At 37.3% G+C, this 16,186-nt stretch overlaps 1 protein-coding gene across 19 annotated transcripts in view; it reads left to right on the top strand.

Moving 5' to 3' along the window:
• SOX5 (SRY-box transcription factor 5) overlaps positions 1-16,186 on the top strand; it is a 1,156,954-nt gene that overhangs the window by 1,027,052 nt on the left and 113,716 nt on the right. For all 19 annotated transcript variants that reach the window (XM_045165614.1, XM_045165607.1, XM_045165602.1 and 16 more), the window contains one exon: positions 899-984. In XM_045165614.1, coding sequence (XP_045021549.1) covers positions 899-984 — 86 coding nt within the window. The remainder of the gene's footprint in view (positions 1-898; positions 985-16,186) is intronic.

The raw sequence follows: 16,186 nt of genomic DNA, 5'->3' as shown, positions 1-16,186 counted from the left end.
TTTACAGTATATTTTTTAAACATTTGTCTCTGGAAATAAAGATAACTAGTACTTTACATCGGAGAAGGCAATGGCACCCCACTCCAGTACTCTTGCCTGGAAAATCCCGTGGGCGGAGGAGCCTGGTAGGCTGCAGTCCATGGGGTTGCTAGGAGTCTGACACGACTGAGAGACTTCACTTTCACTTTTCACTTTCATGCATTGGAGAAGGAAATGGCAACCCACTCCAGTGTTCTTGCCTGGAGAATCCCAGGGACGGGGAACCTGGTGGGCTGCTGTCTATGGGGTCACACAGAGTCGGACACGACTGAAGTGACTTAGCATAGCATAGTACTTTACATAACCTTTAAAAATGCATCAGATTTTTTCTTTATAATGAGTTTGTCCCTGGAACATTATTTAAGAGGTTATTTGAATCAAGACAGTAACATAGCATTCATAAGATAAGCTGCTTGGCCTAAATATTGAGAGTTTAGTTTGTTTAAAGTAAAATTAAGTTTAGTTAAATTCTTTTTATAATAACATTTTAAATTTGCTGAGGACTTGGTGTGCTCATATCTAGATTATCAGGTGTGATGTGTGTGTGTGTGTGTGTGTGTGCATGTGTGTTATAAAGTGCAGCCCTCTGATCAATGCGCACTTTTTCCTCCCATTTTCCTAAATACATCATGAAAAAAGGATGAGGTTTCCGCCTTAATTGCTTGTGCCTTTTATTCACATTCCTCTCTCAGCCAGAATTGTGAAAAGAGTGTTAGTAAAAAGCTGCACAATAGAGCTTTTCATTAGGCCTAGGCAAGGCACACAAAAGAAGGCTTTTGGAAAGAGTGAATGCATGAGTTTAATTTGCAGGTGGAGAGTAGATAAAAGGTGCTGACGCCTCTATTATTCTCTTACGTAGGTGACCCTTACCCTGTACAGCTGATCCCAACTACCATGGCAGCTGCTGCCGCGGCAACACCAGGCTTAGGCCCACTCCAACTGCAGGTAAGTCAGGAGACAATACACTAGAGACAAAGGTTAAGTAAATATCGAAAACAGCTATTATCCTGTTAACGCAGAATATAACTGACTACGGATATTTGCCTCACACTTTTTTGTTTTTGAATTTATGTGTACTGATTCTCAACCTAAAGTTGTTTTTTTTTTATTTTTAGTCCTGTTTTCTGTATTAAAGATAACTTGTAATTTTTTTATTGCCTGGTATGATTTAACAAAATGAGCTGTAGTTTTACTTTGATTACTGTATGTCATAATTTCATCACAGAATGGTCTTCATCAAGATAAAAAGAAGGCAAAAGCTACAAAAGATATTCAGATACTTACAGATCAAGACAGCTTAACAAAAATTACATTTAAAATTGTTCAAGATGCTCAGTATTTTTGAAGCACTCTGTAGATCTCTTTATGTTCTTGCTGATGCCAGCTCAGTTGGATAAGCAAGAATAAGTAGACCAAATAAGTAGATGCCTAAATGAATACAACTTTATCCCAACATCCACTTTTTTTGGCCCAGCAGAAGCTATATTCCCATATATCCTTGAATGTCAGTGATAACTCTGTCAGATGCCCAAGTGATTTTAGAAATTTTGTCTCTGGAGTTGGAAAGAATATCAATTAAATTATATTAAAGGTATCTTTCATTAACTGTTTAAATCTTTCAGTCAGCATCCTACCACCCTCGTTTCTGTTGTTTGGGACTTTATAGTTACACAGTTAATGGGAATAACAGATCATCTAATAATAGGATTAATCTCCCCTTGTGAGAAGTGTTATATTTTCCTTTGCCTGAAAGACACAGTATGCTGGTAAAGTCAAGCATGAAGCACTCATGCTTTACAAAATAAGTTGTATTCATGAAAGTGCATTGTCATGATAGATGACCTTAGCCTATAAGGAAAATACAGTTTAAATTGTAGCATCAAAAGACAGATGCATCTGGTTGGCACAGGGAATTGTCAGAAGACGTGGTGGGTTTCTGAGAAACTGGTTGAGTCTCACAGGAGGGGAACACAGGAGGAGCTGAGACATACTGTGTTCTACAGAGGTTAATGACAGTCATTCCTATTCTACCTTTTCTCCAAAAAAAACTACAGTGTGAGTTTCTGTTTCTTTGAGCTGGAAATAACTTTAGGAAGTGTTGGAACCATGGGGACAATAAAAGTAACAACATTTGTTATCCTTTGAAATCTGAAAAATAACTACAATACAGGGAAGTGGCTATAATAGGTAAAACTAAAAAGAGTAGTGGGATTAAAGGAAGAGGGAAGAATATCCAGCAATAGATTTGAATGTGGAAAGTAGGAGTTTTAGAGATCTAGGCTGTCAGTTTTCAAAACAAATTAGACGTTCTCAATTCCTTTCACCATCGGATCAGTGATGAGAGGGAACAAGGCAAGCTGGAGGTATCGCCTATGTTTCATTGTTATATGCTAGTAGAAATCGGCTTTGCTAGGTAGCAGTCCGAACTTACTTTTCTAAAAAGAATAGTATTAGAATATTTTTACACAAATTAAGTTTTATTTCTGCCCTTATGGTATGATATCAGATTCCCTTAAAATGTAAGTATATGAAAACTGTGTTTATCACAAAACAAGAAAAAAGACACCAAACATATTTGCTTTTGCTTCAACTATGGTAAAGAATCTGCCCGCCAATGCAGGAGATGCAAGAGATGCAGGTTTGATCCCTAGGTTAGGAAGATCCCCTGGAGGAGGAAATGGCAACCCACTCTAGTATTCTTGCCTGGAGAATTCCACGGGCAGAGAAGCCTGGTGGTCTACAGTCTGGGGGGTCACAAAGAGTCAGACATGACTGAGCACAGCACAGGGCAGGGCAACTAAAATTTGATCTATAAATGGGATAAATATATTTTATGTAAGGTGGCTTTGTACACATTAAACTATATGAATTTTAGTTAGGAACTCAGTTTGGGCTTCCCAGGTGGCACTAATGGCTAAGAATCCACCTGTCAACGTAGGAGATGGAAGAGACTCAGTTAGATCCCTGGGTTGGGAAGATCACCTAGAGGAGGAAAAGGCAACCCACTCCAGTATTCTTGCCTGGAAAATTCCATGGGCAGAGGAGCCTGGCGGGCTACAGACCATGGGATCGCAAAGAGTTGGACATGATTGAGTGACTGAGCACACACAAACCAACACTGTGGAACAATAAGAAAGTTAATAATCCTACCTTTTCATGGTAAGCCGTTAACTTCTATTAAAGGTATTATTAAACCAATACACACACACACATACTATTAAACCAATACACACACACACATACATGCTTTTTGCTTATGATTAAAAAGAAGTACTCAAATCCGAATACGTATTTCAAGCACATGTCATAGCAGAGAGTCTGGCTTTTCTTTGAAGTGGACTTACTCTCACCTTTGTTCAGGTGCCTACACCAGCCTACTTTTCTACTCCTGTTCCTAACACTATCTTCACAGATTCGTAACTTCAGCATTCCCCAGAGCTGCGAAGGAGACCTGCATACTCTTCCTTCCCTTGCATTAAAACAGCATCCAAATTCTTTTCTTCTCCACAGACCTTCCCAGACAGGGCAGGAAAAAGCTCCCTACAATGTCCAGGCAGAAGTCTTCTCCTAACCCTAACCCAACGTTCACTCCAGTCTTGTGAACCTACTTCTGTGAAGCTTCATCTCAGTGGAGTATAATATATGAGCCAGTTTTAATTTTCTCCAAACTCTGCTTTTAATTATACTGATAAATCTCCATTTCTCCATCACTTAATAGTACCTGGAGTAGACTACATCACTTTTGAGTCCCTTTCAGTAACTAAGATTTTCTTTCTTTTATGGAAATTCAGTCCCATGTTCTTATGCTAGGTTCTCTGGTAAGGCTTTCATACAAAGATTAACTTATTTAATTCTTATTGCAACACTTTGTATTATGTCTTAATAACTCCATTTGACAAGAAAACTGGGTCACAGAGTTCAATATCCATGGCTTTAAAACCATTTTATATGTTTTTCCAAATACAGGAGATTTTATTTTTAAACTTTAGAGATGTTGCCCTTCTTTAGACATTTGCTTGTAACTCAGTAACTTGGTAATAAAATTATGACAATAAGGCTGATTAATTGGTACTCATACAAACCCTATATATGCATTGCAGTACTGAAGGAAATAGGATTCATAATGACAGCTGTCTACTTCAGACTCTGAATTTTCTATTTCATAACTCTTTACACAGATATGTGTTGATTCAAGCTTCTCTTTTTGAACACCTAGATCTAAGAAAGGACCCTATAAATATATTTCTACTCACAGTTGACACTGTTTACCTACCATTCATTTTCTTTTGAAATTATCTTTTGTGCATAATTGTTCCTACTTGGAAAATAATAAGTAAAACCAATAGCCAAGACCTTTATTAAAGAAGAAATAATGACAAGTACAGTAGTCTTAAAAGACAAGCAAAACGACATGTTTTAAATTAGACCACTATTTATTTCTTAAATATCACTTCATGTTCCTGGATAAAATAAGAAAATATTTTTCATGCAGTAAGAAATACTTTGGGATTCCGTGGTGGCTCAGATGGTAAACAATCTGCTTGCAATGCAAGAGATCCAGGTTTGATCCCTGGTTTGGGAAGGTATCCTGGAGAAGGAAATAGCAACCCACCCAAGTATTCTTGCCTGGAGAATCCAATGGATGGAGGAGCCCAGTGGGCTATAGTCCATGAGGTTGCAGAGTCAGATGCTAGTGTCCAACTAACACTTTCACTTTCACGAAATACTTTACATTAAAAAATCACCTTACTGTATATACATTTTAGGAGCAATTAAAATAGTCTCTGTGCATGCTTGGTCATTCGGTCATGTCCAACTCTTTGTGACTTTGTGGACTGTAGTCCACCAGACTCCTCTGTCTGTGGCGATTCTCCAGGCAAGAATACTGGAGTGGGTTGCCATTTCCTTTTCCAGGATATCTTCCCAACCCAGGAATCGAACCCACATCTTCTGCGATTTGCATTGCAGGCAAATTCTTTATCACTGAGCCACCGGGGAAGCCCCTAAAATAGTCTAAGTCTTGTCAGATTTTTATTTTTATAGAGAAATATCAGTAAGAAAAATGACAATCTGAGTTGTGTATAAAACATACAAATTAACATGTTATGCTCAGGCACCATTTTATTTATTTCTGTTATAACAAAATATCTGTCCTTGTCTCCTCTGAGCCTTTTCATAAGATTTAAGCCTTTCCTGAGTTTCAGATCCATATGTCCAACTATTTTTTGGCAACTAAGAGGAGACATAGATATTTACACGCACAATAAACTGACTACAAAATGGACCTGACCACTTATCTTCCTTTCCCCCTGACCTGCTCATTCTTTGATCTTAGCAAATGGCTCCATTCCATCTGTTTCTCAACCCTGGAAAGCATGAGCACCATCTTTAACTTTTCTTCCTTCTTCCTCTGGACCTATATATTCATTATCTTTCTATTCATTCCACCTACTAAATACATCAATCATCTGTTTTGGGTTTTTTGTTTGTTTGTTTGCATATTAACTGTCACTTGGTGAATCTTGCTACCCTCATAGCTTGCATAATAAACCCCAGTAGCCCCTGAACTGGCCTTTCAGTCCTCATCTTGCCCTCTTTAACACACTCTCTCCTGTATACTTTTGTCAGAATGATCTTTATGATTGTAATCATGGCTTTCTCCTACTTAAATACCTTAAATTACATGGTGTTTTCAAGTTCTATCTCCCTTCTGAATCTTTACATGTGGTATTTTCTCTTTTGCGAACCCCATCACCCACCTTTTTTTTACCAAGCCAACTCCTACTTATCCCTGAGATTGCAAATGAAAACCTCACTTTTTCAGGGAAGTCATCATTGTCTTCAGGTCTGGATTAATGTAGCTCTTATGTATGCCTAGAGTACACTGTATTTTCCCTCTCATGGCACTTGTGGAATGTGTTCTAAATCCTACTTTTTGGCTTCTACCAGATGGCGTAATCTATGAAGTGATTGACTCACCCATCATTTGCACTTAACCGTGTACTTTAAGTATTTAAGGGACTTAATAAGTATTTAAGAAACTAAAGGATGAAGAATTAATCTTAACATTGTACTTAAATTATGTATCATTAACTCGCTACTCTTCTTTATAATAGTGGATTTAAGCAGAATATTAATGATTAATTTTCCATATAAATTAATATTCATCTTTGTGGAAACTCTACATGCCTAGCACCATGTTTGGCACTACAGTGTTTAAAACTGCATTTATAATAGTTCTGCTCTACACTGCCTCATTCACTGTGCTCCAGCTAAGTAGATCCTCTGCTGTCCCTTGACTTGCCAAGGTATACTCTCACTTTAGAATTTTACATTACCTGTCCCCCTGCCTGGAAGGGTAATTCACTTCATTCAAGAATTTTCTCTAATGTCCCCTCTCCTAGTCTTGGTCTAAGTAACCTCTTGAAATCATAAAATAACCCTCCCAGAGATACCACACTTCTATTTCCCTTATTCTGCTTTTTTTTTCTAAAGCACTAGTCTTGCCTGAAAAATCCCATGGACAGAGGAGCCTGGAAGGCTGCAGTCCATGGGGTCGCTGAGGGTCGGACACAACTGAGCGACTTCACTTTCACTTTTCACTTTCATGCATTGGAGAAGGAAATGGCAACCCACTCCAGTGTTCTTGCCTGGAGAATCCCAGGGACGGGGGAGCCTGGTGGGCTGCTGTCTATGGGGTCACACAGAGTCGGACACGACTGAAGTGACTTAGCAGCAGCAGTCATATTCAAACATACTATATAACTTGCATAGTATGTTCCTTTTTCATTATTTGCCTGTTTCAAATAATGGAGGAAATGTCGTTTTGTTGTTGTTGAACAAAAATGTATCTCAAGTGCTTGGGAAAATGCCTAGAAAGTAGGTGGTATTCAGTACATAGTAATCAAATGAAGAAACTGTCATGAGCTAATGATCATCATCATTTTTAATAAGATAACAAAGCAGTATATGTTTAATTTCTGGAATAAATGATATTAATTTAGATACCATGGAACAATATGTTTTCTCAACCCTCATTAAAAGATTCTTAGTATATAAGAAAGCCATAGCTCTATCTCTTCTGTTCCTTCCTCCTTTTATCTGATTTATAAACATGGGCTGCTGAATAAAGAATGTGTTTTAGCATTTATTACAGTTTATATAATTCATTTACATCATAATTTGTGAGAAAAAACAAACATTTCAACATTAGTTTATTTCTACGTTGTTTGTTAACATGTATACAGACGTACATAAGAATATGAATGGCTAGAGGTGCGTTTGACTCAGTAGGACTCACCGTGACAACACTAAAGGGAGTTATTTCCAAATGTGGAGAGATGCATTATCAAAATACTAACTGGCCCGTTAGCAACCTCATATGCTCTTTACCCCATTCTCTTTTTTCTTCCCCTACTCTTTTTTCCTTTCCCCTTCTTCTTCAAACTACTTATTTTTCTTCCAAGAGCCAAGAATGCCTTTTGATATTTGTTCTCCTAATATTGTCTTTTTTAAAGGAGGGATATTAACTTACATAGAAAACTAATCTATCTTCATTTCCACATTAAGAAGTGAGCATAATTATTTAAGCAAAATAAACTTACATTTTGAATCTTTTAGACATTTGTGACTAGATAGTCAGTTAAGCAAATTGTCTATAATTAATGAAACCAGATGATGGCAATAGTCCATGTAACATTTATTTCTCATATTTATTGTCATTAATTTGCATTTTACTTAATGGGCATCATGAACTTTTTAATAAATAGTAAGAATTGTAGTGTAGGATCCTATTTCTGTTTCTTAAACTAGGTTTCTAAGATTGGAAATTAGAAGGAAATATTTACCCACTTATTCCTCACTTTATAAATACCATATTTGTGTTGGCCAAGATGGTTGCCACCTGTTCTACCTATAGGAAGCCAAAAATGTCGACTCCAACCAGTGATTAATAATCCTAAGCAGGGGAAAAAAAGGTTGAAATTCTTTTTGGATGTACATATTTTACTCAACTGAACAAGTAGCGTTCATTCCAGAAATTTTATTAAATTAATTTACCTTTCACTGATTTTAGTAGGCTTATTTTTAAACTGTATAATAATATTTTTGGAATAAAGACTCAAACTTACAGTTGTCATAAATGAAATCCCATAGAGCTACAGTTCCAGCAACCCCTAATATCAGTAGCATGCATCCTCCAAGATACAGAAAATGATAGATGACATGTGATCAGAGGAGAGAATGAATTATATGGAATATCAACTAAAATAAATCTTTTTTTCCTAGCTATCAAAGGTACATGGAAGTCATGGCAGAAGTGGCTTCAGTTTCTCGCTGGCCAAAAGTAGCAACAAGATAGATGTGGATGAAAAAATGAAGTTCATCTTTTTATCAGCCTCCTGCCAGTCTCTGAAGGAGGTCAATAATTATGACAGGACACAGACAAATGCTTCATATTTCCCAGAGCGCTGTAGTCCCTGAGCATGTCTTCATGTGTCTGACCAAAAGGAACCCCCAGAAAATCAATAAGGAAGAAATCACCATATGGAGAGGTCTAGACATGAGGCTTTTTACCTTCTTATTGAAGGAATTGCTTATAAGATTAACTCTTGTAAAGTACTCATCTTTATCTGCCTAGATGCTCTACTATTCAGTTTATTTCTCAGGTCACCATCATTTCCACACCGGGTGGAAAATGATCAACTGCTCTTCATTTCAGTCGCAATCCTGGTGTGTTGTTTGCTGTTGGACTTCTGTCTGCATGAGTGAGTTTTCTTGCAGGTTAAAAGAATGAATTCCCTCCTTTCCTCTCCCTTCGACCCTGAGCCTGCAGGGCAGACAGACAGAAGCACACATATGATTAATACAGCACAGCTGCAAGTGTGAGTCATTTGCATATGTATTAATAGAGGCAAAAAAACCCAACAACAATTAAATTATATACAGAGACATTCTGCATACTAAAGAACTTATGTAAATAGGCCTGAAAAAGTGCAGCCAACATTTCCCCTGACTTCTCCAAGCCCATATGGGCTAGAGTCAGAACCCAGCAGTGTTCAAGAATCTCCTTTAAGGAAAAACCTGGTAGGAGCTGCATCCATAGTTATTACCACCCCTAGGGTTCCCGGGAGCTGTTTGACATTTGCACAGTGGAGACGGTACTGGCAGTGTCTCTTTCACACTGTTCCTGTATTGCCTTGTTTCCAGCAGTTTCATGGTGTCTCATTACGTGCCAACAGAAACATCAGTACACATGCGCCTTTCCACACTATCCATTTTTATTGTAATGACCAATTAAATGGTAAACTTTAAAATTGTATTTGAAGTTCTCCCATTGACTATACTTAAGTAATATAAACGATTTATCAATGCCAGGTCTCCTGGTCACAAGTTCATGCCCATTCCTCGATGGCATTCTGTGTTCTCTTAATCACAACATGGTTAAGTTACTCTAAAATGTTTCTAAGCTAGTTACCATATATAAAAGGATTGCTAGGCTCAAGGCCAACAGTAGATGCAGTCCTAGGAACAACACCAGTTTGTTGTAATTTTGAAAGTGTACAGGTTTTTTGTTTTATCAAGAAAAACAGAAATAACCAATTCTCTAGTTTTGGTTATATATAAGAAGGAAGAGAAACTAAAATTCTTCGGATTCACAGATTGTATTTATATTAGAAATCAGGTCCTTAAACATAATTGTCAGTTTAAATTATGTTACTTTAATTTATTCAGGGAATGTCTTATGAAGACAAATTCAACCTTAGAACTAAAATTCTATATAAGTAAAAGTTATCGGTTGGATGGCATCACCAACTTGATGAACATGAGTCTAAGCAAGCTCTGTGAGTTGGTAATGGACAGGGAAGCTTGGTGTGCTGCAGTCCGTGGGACTGCATGAGTCGAACATGACTGAGTGAACTGAACTGAAAAGTTATTGCTTTAATAGAAATGATAAAAATCTTGAGCCTAAGGAACCCAAATGAAGAGAGATGCTCCTTAAGAGAAACAAACCTTGGTTTTGGTACCAGAAAATTGTTGAACATTATCCACAAATATTATCCATTATTTGGATGATTAAATCTCAAAGCATGCAGCTGGAATATGTAAATTATATTGCATATAACAGGTAAACATAGGGCAGAAGTCTTCATAGTTAATTAATTATATACAGTAAAGCTTAGTCTCTTAGCAGGCAAAGAAAAACAGTCTCTCGGCAGGCAATAATTAGAGGAAAAATAACAGAGACTAAAGCAAAAAATTTTATTATTATATTAAGGCATTGTCTTTAGATTAATATTTTGAGTCACTGATACTTAATGAGAGGCAGTGTAATATAGTGGTTAAAAGTGTGGTTAAAATGGTTAAAAACCACAGCCATCTGTGCCTTAAATCATGGTTCTGCTATTTACTGCCTCTGTGATTCTGGGCAAGTTACCTAACCTCTCCATGTTTTAGTTTTCTTGTCTGTAAACTGTGGATATAAATGATATGTTATTGTGAGGATTAAATGAGGTAATATACAGAAAGTGCTTAGGGCAATAATAGAATTAATTATAATTTATCAAATACTATGTCCTAAGTAATAATAAATGCTTGATATTGTTAGTTGATTGGGCTTCCCTGGTGGCACAGTGGTAAAGAATCCTGAGTGCACACACACATTATTAGTTGATTAATATTATTAGCTGATATTAAACTAATTTTTATGGCTTAAAAAGGCAGCCTTGCAAATGAAGACTGGGCACACTTTTAAAAAATTTATTTTTGTATGCACTGAGTCTTCGTTGCTGCATGCTGTCTTTCTCTAGTTGCAGCGAGTAGGGGCTACTCTGTTTCTCATTGCAGCGGCTCCTCTTGTTGCAGAGCACAGGCTCTAGGGCACATGCGCTCAGTAGTTTTGGCACTTGGGCTGAGTTATTCTGCCGCGTGTGGAATCTTCCCAGACCAGGGATCAAACCCATGTCTCCTGCATTGGCAGGTGAATTCTTAACCACTGTACCACCAGGGAAGTCCAGCATACTTTTCTTATGTAGATTTATTTTGCAGTTCAGCATCTAAAGCAAGTTCGTAAAATTGAAACACATTGTCTTATTTATAAGGAAATAATTTCTGTCCCCTGTGTGGTATAATTTTAAGGCCCATCACAAGAATCTGTAGGAAGCAATGAGTTTAAATATTCAAAAAAAAAGCCGAGTAGTTACTTGGAGTATAGATCTGTGATTTGCTATTGCTCATTCTTTATCTCAATATTTATATCTATAAAATGACGATAATGCGTCCTGTCAATCGTATCCTTCCATGCATGTAATACAAATGACCTCTGTCTGTGAGCTGCCAGCAACTATTCTAAATAAATGGCTTATACAATTTAAAATGAGTTATTTACATAGAAGCTTTTAATGTAATAATTTATTTTAAAATAAATGATATAAAACTTTTTCTGGTATAACTCTTCAGAGCATACACTTCTTGAAATATATTAATAGAATATTTTCTAAAACATCTATCTCTTATTCTATCCCCTCATTGTAGGGCCAAACTATTTTTCAGGGTTTCCCAGATGGCTCAGTTGTAAAGAATCCATCTGTCAATGCACGAGATATGAGTTCAATCCCTGGATCGGGAAGATACCCTGGAGAAGGCAATGGCAACCCACTCCAGTGTTCTCGCCTGGAAAGTCCCATGGATAGAGGGGCCTGGCTCTCTAGGCCACGGGGTCGCAAAGAGTCGGACATGACTGAACAACACACACACACATACACACAAAGTTTTCATTAGTTTCTTTAAGGAAATAGTTCCTATGTTTTCAAACTTGAATGTGGAAGCAAATTATTTTATAAACCCTACAGTATCCTGTAAATTTTATTTACTCAGCAAATATTTATTCTTTGTAAGAGACTAAGCTAAGCATCATACAGAATGCACAGATAAATTAGCTAAAAATTCTTGATGGATCATAGAGGAGCTTGAAATATAAGAGAATGAATGACATGCAAAAATGGAATAGAATTTGAAGAAACTCATACAGCGTCCTGTCCTACTCCTATTTGAAATAAAATGGACCTTAAAGACCTGTAAAAGCAATTGTTTCGAACTGTTCACAAGAGTCTAAGTGGCTCCAACCACCATCAAACAGTACCATTCACTTTTATTTGTTTTATAGATTGAATTCTACTGGCTGAGATTGTTTGAATAAAAGATTCTGCTGCTAAAACAGAATTTAAAAAACCATCCTTCTATTGCAGCTCTTGAATATTATTGATGAGGTAATTTAGACTTTAAATAGTGACCTGGATAAATCAGACATTAACAGAAGTGTGCCTGGAATCCTGGCAGCTGAAAACTAAATCTAGCTTCTTCCCGTTGTTCCGTGGAATCCTTAAAAATAAATGCATACATTCATGTATATTATTTTTAAGTTGTTTTGTGTAAAAGGAGGGGAGAAAAATTGATTTTTTTCCATTTAGACCATTAAATTAAGGATGCACAAAACAATGGGTAGGATTTGCATATTAGAAACAATGGCAACCTTCTGAATTGCTTTCATTTTGCTGAGTTCACTGATTGTGCTCTGTGAATTAATTCTTTTGTGAAAAGCTATTGAAAGATCAAGGAATTCAGAAAACAAAACAACAGAGAAGCGTGTTGTTTCATATCTATTTTTTCATAAAAGGTTCAAAGTAAGATTGTTTACATCACAAGTCTTGTTGATATTTTATTTGGTTCTTAGAAGAAAGATAGTATTCAAAAGTTGATTATATAATAATGCAGATAAGATTTTGCACTGATGAATGAAGTGTTCTGAGAGAAAGACCAAGGAGAAAAACCCTGTTACAATATTGAGCTACATTTGGTTGGCAAGGATCTTTGTAAGACTTGAAAATAGATCCCTATTTGATTCCTTCAGATAAAAAGTGTAAGCCAGCCCAGCATATTTCAAATTTACTGTTTCCTGTGGAAGTTTCTCAGAATTGTTCTGCCAAACTGATGGTTTGAAAAGAAATGGGAGGAGGGAAAGGAACCCTTAATTATTCCATCTTTCTTAATCCTGACCTTTCGCTTGATGCCATACCGCCTTTTTTTCCCCAGTGGCTTCTTGGATAAAGGGAAGGGGACAGGAAGAAATGGAGGAACATACACAAAGTATGTTCCCCAACGATTTAGTGCAATGAGCAGTGGGCCAGCATAATTAATACCTCCAACATGGAAATTGCAAGTGTTCTCTCTTGCTCTTGCTATTCTAGAACTTCTTCAATGTAGAATGAAAAAGGTCATCGTAATAGTTAAAATTGTAAATACTTCCTTTTTGAAATGAGGCAGAACTACTGAAAATATTGTCTCTCCATCTATAATAGTTGCTTTACGATAACAAGTTTCCCTCTGAAATTTGACTCTGTTGTACTCTACTATTACCATGTTCTATACAACTCACAGGTATGACTAGCTTTCCCCTGAAATTACTTCTCTGGTTTTCAAGGAATCTTAAATTGTTAGAAAGAGTATAGTTAAAACATTTGATTAATGTATAGAAGATAAGCCACAACATTAAACAATAGAAAAGAAGTAAAGGCCCTAACTTTTCTTCATTTTTCAGTTCAGTTCAGTTCAGTCGCTCAGTTGTGTCTGACTCTTTGGGACCCTATGAATTGCAGCACACCAGGCCTCCCTGTCCATCACCAACTCCCAGAGTTCACCCAAACTCTTGTCCATCGAGTCGGTGATGCCATCCAGCCATCTCATCCTCTGGGGTCCCCTTCTCCTCCTGCCCCCAATCTCTCCCAGCATCAGAGTCTTTTCCAATGAGTCAACTCTTCGCATGAGGTGGCCAAAGTACTGGAGTTTCAACTTTAGCATCATTCCTTCCAAAGAATACCCAGGACTGATCTCCTTTAGAATGGACTGGATGGATCTCCTTGCAGTCCAAGGGCCTCTCAAGAGTTTTCTCCAACACCACAGTTCAAAAGCATCAATTCTTAGGCTCTCAGAGACCTTCTTCACAGTCCAACTTTCACATCCATACGTGACCACTGGAAAAACCATAGCCTTGACTAGACGGACCTTTGTTGGCAAAGTAATGAATGTCTCTGCTTTTGAATATGCTATCTAGGTTGGTCATAACTTTCCTTCCAAGGAGTAAGCATCTTTTAATTTCAGGGCTGCAGTCACCATCTGCATTGATTTTGGAGCCCCCCAAAATAAAGTCTGACACTGTTTCCACTGTTTCCCCATCTATTTCCCATGAAGTGATGGGACCAGATGCCATGATCTCTGTTTTCTGAATGTTGAGCTTTAAGCCATTTTTATTCTCATCTTAATTTGATTATTCTTACATCTGCTTTCCTTCCAGAGGAATTTTGAGTTTGCATGTTTCAGTGTCACCTTAGACACAAGCTAGCATTAAATGCAGTATAAAACCAGAAAATACATAGTTTTCATGAGCTCAGTCTTCGCTCTGTAACCATTCAGTAATTTGTAGGTGTAGTAGTACAGTGATCAGTTAGATGACCTGATGACTTATGTTTTTTTTTTTCTTTCTTTAACGCTTGTTCCTCAATTTGTTAAAAAAAAAAGAAAAGAAAGAGAAATTTTTAAATAACTTTTAAAATACATTTGTAAAATAAATCTTACAAATAAATAATATTTAAATGGTATCTATACTTTGATGAGGGCTCCCCTGGAGGCATAGATGGTAAAAAAATCTGCCTGCAATGTAGGAGACCCGGGTTCGATCCCTGGGTCGGGAAGATCCCCAGGAGGAGGAAATGGCAACCCACTCCAGTGGGATTCTGGGGAATCCCACAGACAGAGGAGCGTGGAGGGCTGTGTCCATGGGTGGCAAAGAGTTGGACATGGCTGAACAACTTTGACTACAGTATGATGGGTTATGAGCTTGAGCTTTAATGTATACCTCTTCATCTCAGTTTCTTTCCTTGTGAAATGTGATAATTTTGTTCCTTCATGATAAAGCTGTTGTGAGGATTAAAAGAGATACTACGTTCAAGATGCTGAGTAGAGCATAAACATAAGCATTTAGCCGTCATTAGAGGCTCTTATCCTTGTCATTATATCTTGTAATCAGGGATTTCTCCACTGTCAGAAATGATTCCAAAAAATTCTTCCATATTTTAAGTTAGCAAGTATTTTTCTCAGATATAGCAATTATGTTCTGTAGTACAGAGGTGTATGGCAAATGGAGTTATCCATCTCAATTTAAGTTGGTGTTGAATACACTCTTTGGGAGCCATGCCCTCATATTTAAAATAAGCTGAAAGTCTTTATAAAAATATCCTTAAGTATGAAAATCTTTATTCTACATGTACGACTACACAGAAACTGTTTCAGTTCTTTCTAAAAGTAATGTATCTCTCTATTTCTTTCCATTCCATAAGAGTTATTAGAATGTCTTTGCTTCTTTGACGTCGATGATTATTTGTGAATAGAACAGACTTTTCCTTCTGAAGGAGAAGCTGTATGTTGATGGAAAGTTACAGTGTTTTGTTATAATGGGGAGAGTTTTCCAGCAAGGCTGGATGGTTAGTGCATAATAATGGCATCCAAAGCAGTTGGTATGTCTTGATCATTCTAACCTCCCAAACTGCTCCCCAAATAGGGGATTAACAAATAAGCGTTCTGCTCTCAACCTGCTTCCAGACTCAGACCACTTGAGTCTGGTCTCAAGTGATTTAACCTGGTGAACTCTCAAGTTATCTTATTTTTAATATGCTTGTGAGTGTAGCTGTTCTACCTGTATATCATGGAAGAAAGAGGAAATGAAACAAACAAAGCACTATGAAAGAAACTACAGCCCTGGAAATCCCCAGAAGGAGACATTGCACCTTACAAGTGGCCTTCTCTGATTCATGATACACTCATTCATGTGCTGTCAAAGAAAACATGAGAGAAAGGTGCAGAGGCAACCATTGACCAGATGCATTCAAAAGAAATGCTGTAGAAAGCTGAAAGTAGTAAAGCTAGCACCAAAGGTTTTGTTATTCTGTTACACCTTCATGAAAGGGGAAGGAAGATGAGCAGGTCAGTCCATGGTTAGACCACCCAATAGACAACCTAATCCCAGCCTTACACCAAGGAAGATAGGGCTGTGTGGAAATGTAACCTAAAGTGGGGTCCAGCTCCTCCCATTCAAGAA

Source organism: Bubalus bubalis, chromosome 4 (genome assembly GCF_019923935.1).
Source record: "Bubalus bubalis isolate 160015118507 breed Murrah chromosome 4, NDDB_SH_1, whole genome shotgun sequence".
Lineage (NCBI taxonomy): Eukaryota > Metazoa > Chordata > Mammalia > Artiodactyla > Bovidae > Bubalus > Bubalus bubalis.
The sequence above is the reverse complement of the archived record's forward strand: the minus strand, read 5'-3'. Positions and strand labels throughout refer to the sequence as shown.